Raw genomic sequence first — 21800 nt, 5'->3', positions numbered from 1 at the left:
TATTTTGGAAATACTTCCAAAGCAAATACAGGTTTAGTTGAATTTGGAAAAGAGAAAGTATGGGAAAGAATAACAAACACAGACCACCCACGTTCTTATATCCAATAACAGGAAGAACAAAAAGACACAACGATAGTAGTAATATCGGCCTCCACTCAGTATGGCACCTCTTACCACAAGGGAAGTGGTAAGTAAGGAAAGGAAGAGGGGCCACAGCTAATTTACCAAGTGTGATCATAGGTTTTTCACGTGGAGGAAGCATGATATGAAAACATAAACACTTCTGTTTCCATTTTTTGAAGGTAGTGGTTTGGATAATGAGCTTATATGTTTTTATAAACCTAAATTCTTGATAATCAGCACTAAAATGTGACTACAGGTAAAACAGCCTGGTTAGAGTGTATACAAAGACTGCAGATGAGCCTTAGACGGAACGATCCTAATGGCCGTCAGACAATTCATTCCACCTTTCAGACTCTACAAAACATCAAATGTCAGAAAGAACCAAAAAACTGTCATCAATCACTGAGGTACTTCTAGTATGTTTGGATGTCCCCGTCATATAGACAAATTATCCAGATGTCAAGCTAATTTTTCGATTTCTACTTGAAAGCTTTGTGTCACCTAGGTCTAGTCAACATTGAATTAATTTTCCCCCAACATTATAAGGATCCTATTATTGAAAACACTGTTGTTATACACTATGGGCTAGAGAATGTGGTTAATCTGATATTCTAGTTAACTGAGTTATGCATCCAATTGTGCATCATATTGATTTTGTATCATTATTGTTACTCATGTCTCTGTTTATATCTTATCTCTCCTTTTTCACAAAAAGAAAAACTCCTTGAGGAAAAGGCCTAAACTTCAGCATCCTTGCACCATTTGTGGTGTTTTAGTACCATGCTCTACATGCATTATTCTTCATTAATAGATGTTTACTGAATGGGTGAATCTACAGTATCTGAATGGTCAATATTCGAAGACCCACATTGCAGAGAAAAACTACACAAGCGTATACAATATGAATGTCTCTTTCTTGATCATACTAAAGACATTTTAGGGTTTGTGGTACCTCAAGGTCATCATTACAAATGTTGAAGGCTACTGAAGTATAAAATTGGGGAATGCTAATTAATAGAGGGCTAGGTGATGGTAGAACACATCACACCCTTGTGTAAGACCTCCCACAATTTCCAGTATCCACAGGATAAAGACCAAAATCCACATACATCCCAGCATGGCTTATTCCTTGTCCGTATCTCTATACTTGCAGCCTCGGCTCACACATTCATCCTATTCACTGTACTTCATGTTTTTTTGCGTTTCACATCCTAAGAGGTACTATCATTTTTCCTGCTTCGAGCCCTGTGCCATGCTCTTCCTCCATCAGAAATTCTCCAATCTGTTCTTCCCCATCCCTAACCAGCCAATGTCTACTCATCTTTTGAGAGAGCTTCTGCCTTTAATATGAGTAAAATTCCTTCATTATACGCCGTTGCCTCACTCAGAACATTTATTGCAATTTATAATTATGTATTCATAGCAAGGTCACTGGAATAACGTTGATCTTCTCTCACTACGCTCTAAGCAGCGTGAAAGCAGTGTCATTACCTGGTTTGCTCACCATCAGATCAGCAGTACCTAGCACAGTGCTTAGCAGAAAGGAGTCGCTCAATATATATTTGTGAATCAACCAATGAATAAACATGTGATTTTGCCTTCTGATTACTGCATATATATGTGTGTGTATACACACATGCACACACACACCTACACCCACACAGGGTTGGCCAAAAAGTTCGTTCGGGTTTTTCCACAAGATGTTACAGAAAAGCCAGAACGAACTTTTTGGCCAACCCACTATATATATGTGTGTATATATATGCATATCATATATATATATATATATACACACACACACACACACACACATATACATATATATATACACACACGTACATACATGGCAAACACGCTCGTGTTTTTTATTTGGAATATTTATGCAAGGTTACATACGAGGCTTAGTGAGTATCTTAAAGCATATTTTAAATAGCAGGTGACGTTAATTTGGACATTATGAAAATCCATTGGAATTCTCATTACTCTAACCCCAAGTACTTTCTTTCCTTAATCAAATATATTGTTTTCGCATTTTTTGTCATTTCTCTGCTGATAGTTAAATCTGATGCTGGTATGGAATCTGTAAGAGATTTTGGTCTATGTGAAAATGACTTTATACTCCTGGCTACAACATGAACTAATATTTATCAGCGAGAGCATTCAAGGCAACATGACCTCTTTTGCATTCAAAGAATCAATGAAAATGTCAATTACTGCTAGATGCACAGGCAGAGAAGAATACGTTCTTGTCTGTACTGCTCTGGTCCCTCAAGACTTATGCTCCTGTGCCATTTTCTGAACAATCTAGTAAAATTCGATTTACTTTTTCAATTTGTCTCCAGCCAAGCTTCCTTCTGTCAGCTCTGCAGACATTACAATGCTGGCCACGTAGAGTAACAGGAGAAGAACAATGAGAATGAAATTACCTGTGCATTTGCGATCTGTGTCTTCTTTCTTTGACCCACTAATTGTCAACTTGCAGTTGAAGTTTTCCTCCCAGTATTCGGCAAACCATACGTTTCTTCTGTTGTTTTCAAGTGTGCGGGATGTAAAATAGGCATCAAACCCTAAACAGAGTTAAATGAAAAGGTTATTGCTTGCGGGGCACTGCTGGGACATTTGGAAATAAAAATACCAATGATGGGTTTTCTTCGTTTTAGTAGACTGGATGCTTGCTCTTTTGTGTCAATCAAAAAAAAAAAGTGAGGAAAAAAATACTAATGCTAACTCCTAGTTCAATCTGTCAGGCAGATGTGTGGCCTACAAATGACCTTTCACAACGAAATCTGCATTAGACACCTTAGCAGTGACCCAGTGATCACAGCATCCCTTGTATCTCTAGTGAGTAGGCTAGGTTTTCATCATCACCAAGATAATAAGTGATCATTTCAGTGCTTACTATGGACCAGACTCTCTGCTTTACGTAGATTCTTTCATTCATCTCAACAGCCTATGTGGTAGTTGCTATCGTTTCCATTTTGCCAATGAAAAAAGAGAATCTTAGAAGACATAATAAAGTGCCCAAGGTCAACCATTATGCCATATTCTGCATCCCTAAGCATGTGAGTTACTGACCTGTGATTATCATTCTAAGAACCCTCTTGCATTTAGTAAGGACCCATTATGGAACTGACTTTCCAGTCAAAATGGAAGTTTTTGAAGAGGCCATAGGTAAACTGACCCCAACATAAGTGTAATGCTGTTTCTAAAGAGTGTTAGATGAGCAGACTCGAGAGAACAAGTCCCCAGGAAATCTCTAGCTACCTCTTTAGCATGGTGCAGCTTTAAGTGGGCCAGTGGTCCTGTGAGAATCAGATTGGATTCAGTATCACAAGGGCTGGCCTTGAATCCCAGCTCCACTAATCTCGCTAAGTCAGGGAAACATGAGCAAGTACATGCTGGAACTGTCTTATCTTCCTTTCATTTACCTGTAAGATGATACCACCTGTTTTCCTTATGGCATCTTGCTTGTGGCAGTGGGAAGACTTTGGAAACTCACGGAGTTTAAGGTCAAGAACCATAGGAGTAGATGCACTTACATTCACATTATGTAAATTACTCAGTTACTCTTATTTAAGGCCACAAGAAAAAAACAGCTCTCAACTCTAAACTTCACAAGAGGGGCACGTCAGTTTAATTTTATTCACCACTACATTCATGGCCCAACATACAGTAGTAACCCTACTGTAAGTGGAAAACTTGAAATAAGTAAATGAGACAAAGAAAAAAAAAAAAAAGAAAGGAAAAAGAAACCTATACAGGAGATTATATTTTAGAGAAAATAAAAAGAATAGTCTACATCTTTTAGTTATTTTCTAGGGTGTTGTGAGAACATGATTCTTGACCCGGTATCCAGGAAACTGTCCTTTTATACGCGCTGCCTTCGCTGACTTGAGAGTAATGGAGCTGTAGCATCTGACTCACTCTGATATCAACACTGATCGATCCATCTGTCTGGCTGGAAGACCCCTCCCACCTCACTGTTTTCCCATAACCCTGCCTCCAGATGACTGTTCAGTGAAAGAACAATTACCAAATAAAGGGGAATCTTTGGGGGAAAGACAGAGTCCCCCAGAGTTTCCAGGAACGCTACATGTATGTGCTTGGTCATGTACATACATACACACACGCACAATGGTAACTAGTTAACTTCCACTTTTCTCTCCGTCTATCCCCCCGCCAAACCCCCGCAAGGAGAAAAAAAAAAAAAAAAGGCAACAGTGGTAGACTGTGACACTGATGGCCCCTGATGGACCATGCTTCCTGGGCTTCACCCCCTTGTGTGGTCCCCTCTTGCGCAGCCTGCCTCTTTGTTCACGGGACATTGGCAGGTGCGATGCAAGCGGAGGCCGGAAAACCCTTTACTCACTGTGCCTTGTCCTTGGCAGACTCCCCTTGGAATCCAGCTAGCCCACTCTAACACGAGTGGCTGGGGGGTACGTGACATCATGCGGAGAGAGAAGAGCCCAGCCAGACCCCAGCGCTCTCAGTAGAGCCTTTGTGGACTTTGCAGCCGTCCAGCTGACTGCAGTAGAACCACTCGGCTGAGACCACCCCGATTGCAGAACTGTGGCGATTCATCTTTTAAACCACTAACACTTGAGGTGGTTTTTCCTGCAGCCACAGACAACTGAAGCACTCCTGCATTAGCACGGCACCCTAAGCCCCGCTTTGTGAGACACCCGAACAGCACACTCCTAAGGAAGAAGCAGCCTCCAGAGAACACAATAGAAATAAACTCTTTGGCCACATGCCACAGGTCTGAAGCTCAAACCAGACTCCGAATAGGGGCTACTAAAATGGCTCAGATGGTAGCACCGATACATATGTTCCCCAGCTCAGAAGAAAACAGCTTTACAGGAAACGTCATCACTGAAAAAGTCCATCACTTCAAAACACCTCTCTCTTCAGCCTGTGTCTGCTGGAAATGCAAAAACACGCTGGTGAAGGAAGGACTAGGGTGCAGCTAGCTAGCACGGTGGCAGGCAGAGAAGGCAGCAGGCACCTCCCTCTGTTCTAAGGGAGAACCAGCAGATTTCTGCAAAGCCTGCACCATAACAGGAGGCGGATGAGCAACAGGCTTTTCTGGTCTGAACCTCCGTCCTTTTACTCACACATCCAGTTCACTCCCGGCTTCCTTCTCCTCCTTCGCCTCCTCACAGCAGGGACTCACTTGTAGGCTGAATTCAGCTTTCACTCCCCCAAGGAACCCGCAACCAACTTTCCGGGGCATCTCAGAAGGGGTGGAGGTTTGGGGTGGGACCAGAGAGGCTGCCTTTTTAACAAGCCCCAGGTGCTATGCATGCAGCCCCTGCTTTGAGAAGCTGGACTTCTCCAATCTTGGGTTTTTAACGAGATCCAGGTGATGCTCCTGTTGCCCAGATTTTGAGAAGCAAATCCTGCGCTTCTGAAGCTGGGCTTTAAGCCGTTCCAGCCCAATTTGTTAAATGTCAGCCTTGTCACCTTCTCAGCCTCGAATCTTTGCCCTGGTTCCGATGACAGGGTCTTCGCTTTGCTTCTGCAGTTGAGACTTCTGCTTAGTACCGTGTTCAGGATGGCAGGAGCCCTGCCTTGCATCCTGTGGCCTGCAGATGGCTGGGGGGAGGTGGAGGGCACTGTGTGACCTGCGGGTGAGTTTTCCTGGCGTGTTCGCTCCATTGCTTCTCAAGGCTCCTTTGCAGCCTCAAAGGCTGTGTTCCTCAACTTTGCCTCCTGTTATCACTCTGGGCTCCCCAGCCCAGGAATTTCCATCCTGGTGCAACGTTTTAGTGCTTCTAAGAAGGTAACCTTAAATAGCCTGTGCCTTTGAAATGGAGCAGGACACTGTGGTCCTTCCCCCTTCATGTTCTCTGCCTGCCTTTGGTCTGTACAAAAACTTTAGCCAAAGCATAAGTTTAATCAGAGAAGTGAGAAAATGCAGAAGCAAAGGAAAGCAGTCAAACAGGAGAAAATAATAATAGTTTAGTCATTAAGCAAAGTCAAGGACCTTTAGCTCCTCCTCAAGGGCTGTAGATAACATTCTGAGCCATATCCTTTGAGCGGTCTTATAGATGCTGAAACCACCACCATGTGGAAGAAGTTAATTACATGATGACCAGACTGTAGCCAGGCCATAAGCTGCCACCATTCCAAGAACTGGCCTCAAAAAAGTAGGAACAAATTGACCCTGGAACTAAAGATTAACTGTACTCAAAACAATCAAGATGACGCAGATCAGACCATGACATGACCAATTTCAAGATGCCTGTCAGAGCTGACTGTGCCGTTTCTGCATGTAGCCCCCTCCCTCCAGCTGTGACCCCTGAAACTCCTCTTTAAAAGCTCTTGCCCACTGACTGTCAGTGCGCAGATCGGCCTTTGGACACGAGTCCGCCCTCTCTCCCCGGTTGCTGGCCTCCGGAGTAAAGCCAACTTTCCTGTTCACCAACCTTGCCTCTTTACTGGCTTTTGAGCAGAGAGTAGCACACCCCACTTTTGGTAACATCTTCACTACCTCTTCTGAAGGCCCATGGCCTTGAGGGGTAACTCAGAGCCCTTAGCCAGGTGCCAACATAGCATACATTGGCTTTTGGGTGGTTTCCTAGAGATGTGAACTGCCAACCCATAGGAGACCTGCACTTTTTCTGGCAGTAGAAAAACCATGTAGTGTAGTGGTGAACTATACATCGATGTCACAGTGGTGGGTTTGAACTGTATGAACTTGAGCACATTATTCAGTTCAAGGTTCCTCATCTGTAAAATGGGGTTAATAGTAATACCTACCTCATCAGTTTGTTACAAGGATTAAACACACTATTATGTGTAAAGCATTCAGCACTGTGCCTGATGTAGTAAAATATGAATTGTTGGTTCTTCAATAAACATACTCATACATTAAATATTTACTGAGCACCGCCCTGTGACAGGCGCTATTCTCTGCACTCACAAACCTTGGGATTAAAACCTATCTGTCCCTTGTGGGATTTAGGACCAGCCTGGTGGGGAAGACAGACTTGAAAAAGTATCATTTAAATAAATACAAAATTACAACTGTGATAGCTTCCATGCAGGAAGGGTACAGGGATAGAACCGTGTTAGGGAATCAGAGAGGGCTTCCTGGAGAGAAAAGATACAGAGATGAAAAAAGGGAAACATAGGGAGTGGCGATGAGCAGAGACTGGACATTTGTTCAGATGGAATAGCTATGCCTGAGGAATACCGAAGTCATTCTCACATTTCAAAGTATCCCAGGACAACTGGCCTCAAAATCAATACATATACATGCACCATCTTCTATGTATATGCTATCTAGTATCATTACTAAAACTCTAATAGACTAATGGCATAAATGTTTATCCAATGAATGAATAAATATATCAATAAGTTAGTCTCCCAAGTAGTCGTTACAAATCCTGATGTCAGACAGATTTACATTTGGTTACGTAAAAAGTTGTACCACTAGTTACAATTAGAAAAATAACAAGCATTATATATATTTTTTTCATTAAGTGTCACATAAACCCTAGGAAGTAGGTAAGTAGGTACTAAAGTTATTCACACTTTAGAGGTAGAAACTAAGGCTCAGAGAGGATTCTGGGCTCAAGTCTGGCTAATTCCAGACCCTGGTGTTTGCTCCCATGTAGAGCAGTGATTCACACAGTTGGGTGGGTATCAAAATCATCTGGAGAGTTGATAACACAGAGGTCAGGCCCACTGAAGGTCAGATCTGGGTCTTTTTGTTTTTTCCCCAAGTTCATTACAGTTTCTATAGCCTCACAATTTTACCTTTTTTTTTTTTTTAAGGACGAGGCTATTTAATACCAGATGTACAGTCACCAAGGTGCAACAGAGAGTTAGGGATTGAAGCAGAATTTACAATAACTCTAATAATATATGCATGTATGGGTGTGTGTCTGTGTGTTTCACAGTGAATTAATACTTTCTTCTCATTTCTGTGAGAGCTCTGAAGAAAAGTGATCTGGACACACATCCCTTTATTATTAGTTAAATAACCTGAGTTTTAAAAGACTAGGGTTTCAGTTCATAGAAAACAGAATAAGAATTACCTTAAGGGAGAAAATCATTTTTTTATGTGGAGCTGATGACATTCTTAGTATTAAATTGTTCCTTTTGTTGGACAGATGATTTTAATTTCAGAAATTAATCTCCAGGGGATTCTAAAGCAAATATCCCATGTTGAACAATATTCCTATAATCTTGGAAGTAAACTGAGATCAGCATAGAAATGATGAGCAGGGTTTTAGCTAGTATTATAAAACGACATTTATCTGGTTCTTTGTTCTTTTAACTGGGGTGTTGCCTTTAAACTCCTCCTGAAATTTGTGGTCAAGACAAGAGTGTGCAAATCAATAGACACATAATTCATCCCGAGCGGTATGTTTGGGAGGTGACCTTTCCAACTGAGAAGGAAGAAGGCTCTCCCAGGTGCGTAGTATGAAAGGAAAACTATCAGTGTCAAGAGCCCTGCTCGGCTACGGTGAACGGAGACTGACAGATACTAATGGAGCTTCACGAGGCATAAGAGAGTGACCAGTGGCCTTGACTGCTGCCTTATCCACACAAGTCATGCACTGCAGGCTAGAATATCCCCGTTAGCCTACACGGCAAGGAGGACCCAAGGCTTCCTATGCACTCGCCTGTAAAGGAGAGGCTCTTAGCTCTACCTGGTCCGCCTCTGACTCCAGAAGGATGTGGTCATGATTCAGAAACACAGCTCCTGGCACATCATAGGGAAGCGATACTAACAGAATAGATGAATGAATCGATGAATAAAAAGAAGGGGCGAAAACACAGATGGGGACAGAGAGAGAGGGAAAGAGCGAGAAGGGGGGAGGGGGAAAAGGACGGGGGAAAGAGAAGGAAGGAAGTAGAAGAGAGGAGAAGAGACAAGAGGATGGAGGGGTGGGGAGGGAAGATGGAGACACTGATGAGGAAAAGCAGCCGGGAACTCACGTTCCCTCCTGCTGAGAAGGTCAATCAGAACCATACATTTTGAAAATAAGCATTTGCTTTATTCCCTTTTCTATTTTTAGAACTCATGGTAGTGGGTTAAATTGTGGCCCCCAGAAGATATGTCCATTTCCTAACCTCCTGAACTTGTGACTATGACCTTCCTGGGAAAATATTTGGATACTGTCTAACAAGAAGTTATATTGCAAATGTAGTTAAGGCTCTCAAGATGAGGTCATCCTGGATTATCTGTGTTGGCCCTAAAGCCAATGACAAGGATACTTATAAAAGACACACAGAGGAGGGACCCACAGGGAGAGGGGGCTGTGGAGAAGGCCGTGTGGAGATGGAAGCAGAGACTGAAGTGATGGAGCCACAAGCTAAGGGAATCCTGGAGCCACCTGAAGCTGGAAGAGGCAAGGAAGGATCCTCTCCCAGAGCCTTCAGAGGAATCACGGTCCTGTCCACACCTTCATTTCAGACATCTAGCCTCCAGAACTGTAAGAGAATAAAGTTCTGTTGTTTTAAGCCACTAAGTTTGTGGTCACTTGTTATGGCAGCTCCAGGAAACAAATACAACCATGACAAGTCAAAAATCCCATGTTAGTATCCTTTCCCCTAGCTTTTCTCCCATCCGAATGACATCATTTGATTCCCAGATGTGACACACTGATGGATTATGGAATATATTTAACCTACAGACTTGTCCTCTCTATTTTGCCCCAGAGTATTTTAAAAGCTAACCAGAGAATCAGGAGATTTATTTTCTAAGTCCAGATTTCTGGCTTCCCTTTAACGATAGATGGTCTGGAAACACAGACCCCATTCCCACGTGGCAGCCGTCAGCAGGTGCTGGAGAACATGTGTTCCTTCAAGTGGCCTGAGCTCTCCCTCTCACAGCACCCTTCCCCCACCACTACCACCTCTGACAGTTTCCACCTGAACCTCTTTTCCAGTTGGTAAGATGTGTGTGCTTGTCCTGGCAGACACCAAGCTTTCCACCACCAAGAAATGCACCTCTCTTTAACACACCTTGGCTGCAACTCCAGTGATATACAAACTCCCCTGAAATAAGAGAGATTATCTCAGGCCACTAAGAATATATCTTTGAAAAAGCTACTATAAAGGAAGGAAAGTTGGAAAAGTGGAAGCATATAAAATTGAGAGAAATCATCTATTTTTGTATACACAAACAAAATCACTTCTAAGATGTGTACAAGAGACTACCACCACTAAAATAGCTACAAAAAAAATACCTATCCAAGGACAAGTGTATCTTTCCATTTAATTAGGTTGACTTTTGTCTTTCATTAGAATTTTAAAATTCCCCTTTTGTCCATTCCCTTGAAGCTAATTTGTAAGTTTTCTGTGATCTTAATAGAAAATATTAAGATTTTCTTTTTCTAGAGTTAGACAAGCTGCTTTTACCATTCATATGGAGAAAATATAAAAACCAAGAGAACTCTGAAAAAGAAGAGCAACTGCATGTGAGTGTTTGGGGATGTTGATGAAGGGAGGTGAAGAAGAGGAAGACAAATCCTACCAGGTATGACATTGTGACGATAGATTATAAATCTCTAGGAATAAAAAGAATAAATGTGACACAAGACCAAGGAGATCAATAGACCATTGGAATAAAACAGAAAGTCCAGAAATAGACCCAACTGCACATGAGAATTTCATAGAACAGTGAATAAAGCAAGCAATTAAGATCACCAGGGACACACTGCCCTTTTAATAAAAATCGAATAAACACCAACCTGTTGGATAATTTGTTGGTTTACAAACCTAGGAGTTCCCTGGGTGAAATGTGAAACTGGCCCCCATACACGGAGGGCAAGGAGAGACCAAAGAAAGAGAGAGCGCTCTTCAGGTTGGTAGGTGGCAGGTTTAACAAGCAAGGGAACTCACAAATGAGGCTAGTCTTGGGTAACTGCCTGCCAGAATCTTAAAAATTGAGACAGAGGCCTTTATACCATCCAGACAGTCTCAACACCACCTTACCTTCTAAAGGCCACTTCCTGGAAAATGGCTCTTACTCTGGGAATGGCGGGTCGGCTTGAGGGTCAATCAAAGGTCAAATCCTCTGAGGGACCTCCTCCAACATAAATGCATAATGATCAAATTGGATCCCAATTAGAAATTTAACATTGCATTAGCCCACAAGAAACATGGGAAGAACTGCATGGATTTAACCAGAGTAAGTGAACTTGCGGTGTCCGGACTCCGCAAGAGGATGACTTTTGCACAGCTGTATAAACTAGGGGTCCTTCACCCTTGGTTTGAGGCCACCTGCTGCAGGATATCTGTAGTGGGTTCCCATACACGTGGTGTGTTCCCAGATATCCTCTGCTCTTGCCCTGCCTGCACCCGGGCAGTGTTGTGGACAGTCAGTCCTTTGTCTGCTTCTCTCCAGAAACTTTAAGTTCCTGGCAGAAAAAGACTCTGCCCTGCTCATCTCCGCCTTCCCAATTCAAGTTTCTGTAAACATTTATTGAAGTCAATTGAAGTTGGAGACATGTAAATCAGTTTGGCAAGAAGATCATTACTGATCTGTTGGGACAAATTTAGGCTCTCAGAAGCACCCACAGAATTTGCTGGCTGTATCTACTGATGAGAGTGGTGGAAACCAGCCATTATTTTTGAGAAAACAAATAAGAATTATTGCAATGGAAATTATCCCACAAAGAACACAACTCCCATGGGGAGTGTTTATGGATGAGGTGGAGGCAATAATGTTTGCAATATTATTCCACAAAAGGCCTCCAAAGAGCTGTTGCATATTACATAACACAAGAAGGGCTGCCATCTTTCATTCCTTTAAATTGCCTGGGAAACAGAAGGGCACTTTATATAATCTGAATATACTTATATGGGAACAAATATGGGTATAAAAAGCACATATTAAATTGATAGTTTAATAGTTAAAAAGATTAAAAGCAGACTCTGGAACTAGAATTCTAGGGTTCAATTCCTGACTTTGTTACTTGCTAGCTAGATTATCTTGAGCAAATAACCTAACCAGTCTAAGTTTTTCCATCTTTAAAATGGGGATGATGATAGCATCTCCTCCACAGGATCGATGCCAGGCTTCCATGTGGGGATGTATGCAGTGTTTACAACAAATGCATGGCACAGAGCAAGACTATAAATATTAACTAAGTTAACAGAAAATTAACACAGACACACACATAAAGTGAGAAAGAGAGAACAAGAAGAGGAAAATCAGGATAATTTGAACTTTAACACTAGGGACTATGCATGACATACTCAGTTATCAACATCCTGGCTTGGAAATCACATAGACCTAAGTTTGAATCCTTGCTCTGCCACCTACTAGCTATTTTCTTTAACGTATGCTAAGTTGATCTCTCAGGTTTCTACTGTTTGTGTTTTGTTGTTCAACTGTATATTTGTTCACTTAGTAGTTTTTTCTTTCATTCATTCATTCACTCACTCACTTATTCTAGAAAAGACTGAAAGTAGCACCTCCATTTTCTCATTTATAAAATAAGGAAGGTAGTACCTTCCTTAGAGATGGATGTAAAGGTTGAAAAATATTGAGGTTAAACCAACAACTTAAAGTTGCTGAGTAAATGTAGGTTCCTTTCCTCTTGTGAATGTATGTAGATTTTTTTAAAAAAAATTGAAGTATAGTTGATTTACAATGTTGTGTTAGTTTTGGATGTACAGCAAAGTGATTCAATTATATATGCAGTTTTTCAGATTCTTTTCCATTGGAGGTTATTACAAGTTACTGAATATGGTTCCCTTGGCTATACAGTAGGTCCCTGTTGTTTATCTATTTTATGTATAATAGTGTGTTTCTGTTCATCCCATACTCCTAATTTATCTCTCCTTTCTCCCTTTTCTCTTTGGTAACCATAAGTTTGTTTTCTAGGTCTGCAGTTTTTAGTATCAGTTCCAGACACTAGAAAGTAACTGCCTTCCATACATGAAAGCCCCTCATCGTTCTCCTATGCCATGTGCAGCCATGTCAACTTAGTAACCTGAACATCTGTTAGGGCGGCTCAGGATGCACAGGTAGTAGAGATGAAAGGTAAAAGGCCATCCCTCTAGTAGATGCTTTAGGAAGTAAGACCTGAAGAGGCCATCTCCTGGAGGTAGGTCACAGGCTGCTCCTGCAGTGTGAAATTGGTGGTGAGTCAGGGTGTGGTGGAAGGTTCCTGCTCTACTTCCTGCTACCCCACCCTCATTATGAAGCTCAAATTGAAACTCTGCCTTCACTGTTTCAATATTCTGTACAGAACCTTGGTAAAGACCTTGACTCAGAAGCACCAGTCACTAAGGTTACAGCATTACTCTTGGGTTTGGGTTTTTATTGTCATTGCTGTAATTTCTTGCCTTCCTCCCCACCTGTCTTCCTCATCTTCCCCTTCCTACAACCATACTATGTTATTTTCAAGATATCCCAAATATCTGTATCTTTCTTTCCTCCGCAGTACCAATGAATATCAGAATTGTGATGCTACATTTGTGCAATCTTGACTGCACCAATCTTGACCATGATAGATACTGGTACTACATATCAAAAGTCATTAAAAAGGTGCAAACTCTGCTCTAGCAATTTTACTTCAAGATACTTATCCTAATGGAAGAAGTATATGCACTTTTTTTAGAGAAGATGTGTCAAGGGCGAGGTGATATTAAGGAATTATTAATTTTATCAGATGTGATATATAGCATGGTGATTATGGTGTTCTTATCAATTAGAAATGCATTCTGAAATACTTTAGGTAAGAAGACATAACATCTGAAATTCAATCTGAAATGTCCCTTCACAATAAAAGTTCAGAGGGCACAGTTAAACATGATTTGCAGGATATCGATGGCATTTGAAGCTGGGTTATCAGCTCTTGGAAGTTTATTATACAATTCTCTCTACTTCTATGTATGTTTGATAAATTCTATAATAGAATATTTATAAAGCAGTTCGGAAAATGAGGATTTGAGCACTGTTTATAATAATGAAAACTTAGAACCATCACAAATGCCCCAAACACATGATTAAATAATATCTATATGCTGCAAGTGTATGCAATCATTAGAATCTGACAGACAGGAAAGTATAGTTTTAAGAGAATACCTAGGAACCAGGAATTCAAGTTAGTGCGTTATATTAAAAAACTCAAAGACTACTTTGATAGTATGGCTATTTTTTATATTTAATACTCATCAAATATCAATAGTTGTTTATTACTGGAGGATGGATGATGTTTACTTTAGCTCAACCATTTTTTCTATTTATATATATATAACATATATATAAATAAAAACACATACATAAAAACATATATATATGTGTATACATATATTTTATAAATATATATCACCAAAATATATGCCCATTCCATATAATATTCAGTCTCTTGCAAGTAGTAAAACTTTGTAGAAGAGCAGTTATCTTCCAAGGTAAGTTAATTCCTGCTTCCATACATATCAGATTTTCACAAATGTAATCTATGAATCTATTATTTGTGACTTTATGTAAAATAGACATAGTAAATATACTCATGTCATCACTTCCTGCATCTGTAACCATAACAGACATCAACAATCAGTCATGATAATCAGTCCTAAGGAGGCTGGTCTCCAACTCCTTTACAGTTAGTGCTTTAGAAAGCCAATGTTGATCTGGCTTTTTGTAAGATAAATATATGTGTCATCCTTTATATGACTGTATATTTTAAAGAAATTATTCCTGGGAATTTACTATATATAAAATAGTATTCTTAGAAATGAATATTTAAATAAATTGATGATAACACAATCTCATACTTAATGGTTGACTACTCTGTTTGAAGATCTGGTCTAAATGTTTTTCATGGATTTCACATATTGGACATAAAAACACCATTCTTTGCTCTCAAAGAACTCTCAGTCCAATAACATATCTTGGAAAATACTAAGGAAAACCATATGGTGCTTTTGTTAAATATCATCTGTTCAATATTTTCATGAAATAAATGTGGTAGATGGTAGGGATTGTGTTTATGGAAAATCAAAAATAGTAGGGTGTGTTGCAAACATTGTTTATTGATTGGTCAGTGTTTTTGACTTAATCTTATTGTTTGCATTATAAAGTTTTTTTGTTTGCTTTGTGTTTTTTCTGTAGTTCTCAAAAGAGTTTAGATTTTCTATGATTTTCTACTAGTCCCCAAGAGACTTCCTGGTAGGAGACAAGGACTGGGTTGTAAGTTTCTAAATTTCACAGAACACACAACCTGGTATGATACCTCTCCTGCCATCAGGGTTGAAGTCCTGCCCTATGATTAGTAGATCTCAGGGCAGTTCCTTCTTTACCTTTTTTTTTTTTTTTTAAAAACCCAAACCTTCAAGAATCAGTCATCTACCAGAGTTCCTCTTCTGTTTCCTGAACTCTGAGACCCCATCTTAGTTTCTATGTTTTCTTAATATCCAGGAAGAGACTGGAAAGTTAAGTTCAGATAGGTGGTTGGCCCTATTACCTAGCTGGAGAAGATTATACGAAATCAAAGAAAATCACCGAGGATGTGTTAGGAAATTTCCCAAATTAGATTTGCCTTTCATAAAAGACGGCCTTTAGATAAGAAGGGCAACGGCTTGCCACGAGCTGAGGCTACAGATGCATCTCCCTTGGACTGTTAACGACGCACAGATCTTCACGTGTGTAGAGCTCCTCTTTTCAGGAACTATCCTCTGTTCTAAACGACTATTTGCAGAGTGTTTATGTCTAGAACAGAGTTCATATCCCTGCCTATCCACTGGAATTATGTATGGAACTATGCCTGGACTCCAAGCCAGACCAATAAATCAGAGTATCTGCTGGTGGGCCTAGGCATCAGCTTTCTAACTTCCCAGGTGATTCTTATGTGCATTCTGGGTTAACAACACCTGCTCTAGAATATGAGGTGATTTGATCACTCATGTCCATTTTACACACAGCCCCAGAAGAGCTGTCCAAGGGATACCAGAAACAGAAGATGAGGTACCTTGAGTGTATCTATTTTTGCTATATGTATCAGGATTACGTGTTCAAATGTCTTCAGAAACATCAAATAAGTACTGAAGTATGTTGCCATAATTGATTACATCTCAGTGCCAATCTCTGAAAATTGTTATTCATTATATGAAAGGTTTCCAAAGCAATACCTTGCTACATATTAGAGTATACATATGTTTGTTCAAGCTCGGTAACATCCTAATGAATGTAGGATCACATTTGTTTCCATCGTAAATTTTGTGAACATGTTATATACATATAATGTATATATATTTTATGCAGAAATGTTTAAGAATTTTTTGAGTCATATTAAATTATGTTTACATTCATGTATATATATGATTTTCCAACAATCATAATCTTACATAATGATGAATTTAACCCAGAGAAAACACTGAATAGTTCAACAAATGGAACCGACCCATTTTTCCAGCGAACAACAGAGCAAAAGCCAGACAAACTTGTCAGAGAATTATTCTGCATCGTGGATGCTTCACATTTTATTTTTAATAACCGTACAAGAACCACGTTGCCTGGTTACCGTCTTCATTTTGTACTCTGATCTAAAAATGTCTCAGCAGCCAGAAGTTTGCAGTGAGCTCCACACCTAAACTTATATAATCAAACATCTATAACAATCCAGGAAGAATTTTATCAAAATGATATTTCATTTTCTTCCTAGTTACAGATGTAGCCACTGCTTAAAAGATTGAGTGAAAAAAAAAATTAACATTTTGAAGGAAGGACTTTAGTTATGCTGAGCTGAGAGGGAAAAAAAAAAGACTAGAAAAAAATAAGGAAAAGGAAATCTGGTAAAACACTAATACTAGTGTCCCAAATATGTGACCATTTACTACTTGAATTCCTGGAAATATAAATCAAAAGAAGAAAAAAATATGCAGACCAAGAAAAGCTTAATACTTAAAATATTATCTAATAATTCATGACAAAGGTGACTTTTATTTTGGGGTATTTTCAGGTTTTAGTAAAACTTTCTAACATCTTTACTTTTTGATTCCTATTGTAGCAACTCCTAATGCCTGCTATTTTGATGTATATTTTTCTCTGTGTTATTTACCATATTAATGAAGACATCATACTTTCAGAAATGTAAAAATAACCTGAGAATAGATGTCGTATGTCAATAAATGTCTTCATGTAGAGATCAAGTTCAGGAAGCAAATTCAGGTCATTCCATTCTTTCACCACCCAAGTTACCAAGATATTTCTGAGGTGGAGACAGTGCATGAGGTGCTACAATAGGAAAGGTTATTTGTTCTGAACTCTACTCTCTTCTGCTTTTGGGTTACTATATCCTGTTTTCTACGACTCTGCTTACACATTCATATGGTTGCACGAGGTGTTGGCTGGCTGAGTTAGGGGTGTCTTAACTCAATCTGGGTCAATCAACTTCCCTTTCTTGGGAACCCCAAATTGGAAATAATGAAGTTTCAGTCTCAACCCAGACTGCTCCCTTTAACAGTAGAGGGGTAAACTCAGGAGTTCCTGACAGCAGCCATGTTGATGGGAAGGTAGAAGTGGTTGGTTTACTTTGGGAGAGAAGAATGAGTCAATCAGAGGCCAAGAGAGAAGAAACATGGAGGTGAAAAAAGAAGAGTGTCTTGCATTTTCTATAGGGCTCAAGTATGTGGTTCTAATCTCTTTCTGACACCTGGATATATTCCTTTCCCTTGGACTCTATAAGACGTCTCTTTATTTATAATAACTCATCCCCCTTTCTTTGTGCTTGGCCAAATCCCAATGGGTGTCTACCACTGATAGTCAACTATAAGGGTTGTAGCTAATATTGATGTAGGGATAAGTCAGATATGGATCTTGTCCTCAAGGAGACTGCCAAGAAGGAGTATACACACAGATAATTTTAACCAAAGGGAGAAAGTTTCAGAAGTTATAGAGGTGAGATGATAGATGTTTTCACGAGAAGCAGCTAACATTCCTGGCTCTGGAAAAGGTAGATCAGGAAAGTTTTTCAGAGCAGTGATATTCAGTCAATGTATTTGAACATGTCTAGAATGATAACCAACACTTTATTTTTTTCTTTCAATTTTTTTCTTGGTAATTGGTGTTACAGGAGTACAAATTCAATTTTCTGCCATTTGGATCAGGCACAGAAATCCTTGTTTTCCCTCCCACTGTGGAACACTACTGGAGGGACAGCTTCATGCTCTTTATTTTAGCATAAGCAATGGGATGGACTTGGTATTCAAACCATATGGCAATATAATAAATATGGTCTCACCTTGAACGTGATGTTTCCAACAACTAAATATGGTCAGCACTGTTTGCACCAGGGCCCTACTGATAGACTTCCCCTCCTCTAAGGAGCAGGCCGCACACTGAGTGCCATGGGAGAGCTGTGTGACCATTACAGTCAGAGCCTGTGCTTGGTACCAAGCACCAAGGTTAGTGGCATTATCGAAAGTAATACATCCCCATTTTAATCATCAGGGATTGCTTTTTTTGTCATCCAAACTTCAAATGTGTCTTGGATGAAATCAGAAAATGGCATAATCGAGCAATTAATCACAGCAGAAATTAATGAAAGCAAGAGGCCCCATGGCAGAGAGATTATGAAAACACAATCTTCACCCCTCAACTCACTTTCAGTCTTTGAAGGTAGATAGCAAAATACAAACAATAATAACAATAAGACTAAGTAATATTTATTGAAAAAAATATAAATCATTATCCTGGGCTTAGAGTGTTAAATGTGTTATTTCAGTTCTCACAAACATCCTAGGAGTTAGCCATCATTATTATCCTCATTTTGTGAATGAGTAAACTGAAACTTCTATAGTGTAAATAATTTGCCCAAAAGTTCATAGCTAATGAGCTGAAGCTAAACACAATCTGCCTCATTCCAAAGGGTAAACTCCTAAGGACAATGCAAGAAGAAATAAGAGAAGAAAGCCGTATAAAAATTTGGAAGGTACTCTACTAATGTTACAGGAATTCAGGGAAGGAAGAGGAATGCCAGGCTGGAGTTATGTGCATTCATACCATGGCGGAACTGTGATCTAAGCTCAGCCTTGAAGATGCAGACTTCATATACACGGGAAGAACTAAAGAGAGCAGAAGATAATAGCAATAATAAAGGGGTGAGGCGGTTTTATCGTATGTATTTCTGGATGATGAATAGACCGATTTGACCACAATGGATGCTTTCTCAGAGGAGAACCTTCTGTAAAGATACTATGGAATCAGATGTGGGAGGGTCTTAAGGCCAAAGAAGTTGGATATTATATCACAGGAATTGTGAAGTCATTGAGGGTTGGTTCTTAAGAGTGGACACCTTGACAGCAGAAGGACTTGAGGAGGACTACACTAGCAAGACTGGGAGAAGAGTTCACATTTGTTGAAGGACAATGTGATAGAAACATTCATGTACGCGGTCTACTATAGTTCTTAATATATCCTGGAATATAGTAACTACCATGTCCGTACTTGGATGTCAGGGAAGATGCCTCTTTCAAGGTCACCAAATGGTAAAGGTAGACACAATATTTTAGCCCTAGTCTGTTTACTTGAAAACCCATACTCTTAACTATTCAATGTGAAAAACACTAAATAAAGAGATATTGGAAACCTGTAATAAAAATAATAACAATTAACATTGATGAGCATTTACTATTTCTAGGTTCTATGTGATTTACATGAAATGACCTATTTAAATCTTCCCAAAGCCCTGGCATAGGACCTACTTTATCCACACTTTTCAGATGAGAAAAGGGAAGCAGAGATAGCTTGCTTCATTTGCCCATGGAGATGGGCAAAGCATTCTATCATTTCTGGAGGAGATGAGATTTCATCTAGATTCTCTGGCTCTAGAGTCTGTGCTCATTGTTCTGCTATGAGCCTTTCAATTACAGCAGCAGCTGACCAAGAAATGAGCATGAAAACTAGAGCAGAAAGTTTGACGAGTACAGATGGAAAACAAGAACCTCCAGGGAGAAAAAAAAGACCAATGGTGATTGGATCTAGGGTTTGGGAAAAACGGTTGAAGTTGAGGTTGGATTCAAGAGTGGCTTGAGAGAATAATTGATTGGTTTACTGATTGGTTGATTGAGGATTATTTAGAAAGATGGTGTCATTTCCAAATCTCTGTGCTTTAGGTGATGGTTGCACCATGAAGGAAAATGCTCTGAAGTGTAAAGCTATAGATTCAAAAGTCAAACAAATGCACGTGATGCTTGGAACTGAGAGAAAGAATACATTTAAGGCTTTTTTTTTAAAAAGAAAAAAAAAATGTATACACAAAGGAGAATGGCACGTGAAGAAAGGAGCCATGAGACATGCCTACATTTAAGAATGTCAAAGAGAAACAAAGGAGCCACCAATGGAGACAGAAGGGAATTGTCAGAGAAACAGGGAGAGGCCATACAATACTTGTAGAATCCCACAGCTCCGTAAGATCCAGGGTCAACTTCATGAGCGTGTGACCTGACACTCACACAGGACTTCAAGTTTAGAAGGGCCCTGTGCTTCAGTTTAATGCTTTCATGTCACCCTCTTGAAATTCTTAATAATTTTTGAACAAGGGTCTTCACAGTTTTACTATTCACTGGGGCCACGAAAACATATAGCCAGTCCTAGGAAGATAGGGTTTTCTTTTAATCATGGATGTGAAAAATAGTGTGTAGGGTATGACACAATGTTTCTCAAGTTATGCATGAATTTTATGACGCCTGGAAGGATAGTAACCAAAATTTCAATATGGTAAACCTCCCCGGGGGGTGAGCTTTAGTTTCCTCGTTATGCTTCATTTTTGGGGAGGGGGGTTAATTTTTTCTTAACATTTTCCATGCTCTTTAAATTGTTAACAATTAGAAAAAAAGTTTTATAATCAGAGAAAAGTGGTGTTTTAATTTTGAAATCAAATAACGAACATGGATGGTAAGAAAGTGGAGCCTGTGGGTTTAGATACATACATTCAAGGAAGATTCACAAGATAGACTACTGGGGACTCTGTGTTTCCCCCTTTGTTCACTAAGAACCTATATCCTACTGTTTATAGGGAAAGGGAATAATATTAGAGTCCATGAAGTTCTACTTTATAACCCAAAACTTTTTTATATATACACAGGAAAAATAAGTTGATACAATAAGCCAGAATGCTTTAGAACAAAGAAACAGCCAAACCAAAGCACAGCTGTTCCCAAAGAAAAGGAAAAATGGTGCCATTGGCATCAGATGACACACACAAAGGGGACTTGGGCCTTTCTCATGAAACAGGCCAGGCCACTAAACCGAATTCCTTTTAGACAACCACGAAAACATGTTTCTTAAGCTACTAATCCTAACTTCTTAACCACTAATCTTTGTTCAAAAGAAAAAGACACTATCCATACATTTCCCAAAGCTTCATATAAACATTCATACTAAAATAATAATAAATATAATAACTAATAAATACAATAATAATAAATAAAATAATAAATAAATAAATATAGATAAATAAGAATGTCTCCAATACATTAGTTAAAATGCAGAAGATGAGAATGCAATGAATTTTAGGGTAGATGAACTAGTGAGAATTTAACACCTATCTTTCTCAGTCTGTAAATTTTTTTTTTTCTTTAAAGAAAGTAAAACCAAAATAGCAAGAAAGTTAAAAGGATAGGTTTTCTCATTACCTCAGACACTTTTCCTCAAATTCATGCTTTCAGTTTATGTGGTTGCATTTTCATTCCACTACAGCTTGCAA

The 21800-nt window shown here is 39.5% G+C and overlaps 1 protein-coding gene across 5 annotated transcripts in view; it reads right to left on the bottom strand.

Moving 5' to 3' along the window:
• Positions 1 to 21800, bottom strand: part of GRM7 (glutamate metabotropic receptor 7) — an 818647-nt gene that overhangs the window by 293865 nt on the left and 502982 nt on the right. For all 5 annotated transcript variants that reach the window (XM_036869668.1, XM_036869667.1, XM_036869664.1 and 2 more), the window contains exon 5: positions 2550 to 2690. In XM_036869668.1, coding sequence (XP_036725563.1) covers positions 2550 to 2690 — 141 coding nt within the window. The remainder of the gene's footprint in view (positions 1 to 2549; positions 2691 to 21800) is intronic.

The sequence above is a fragment of the Balaenoptera musculus genome, chromosome 11 (assembly GCF_009873245.2).
Source record: "Balaenoptera musculus isolate JJ_BM4_2016_0621 chromosome 11, mBalMus1.pri.v3, whole genome shotgun sequence".
Lineage (NCBI taxonomy): Eukaryota > Metazoa > Chordata > Mammalia > Artiodactyla > Balaenopteridae > Balaenoptera > Balaenoptera musculus.
Note: the sequence above shows the minus strand (reverse complement) of the source record. Positions and strands in the feature narration are given on the sequence as shown.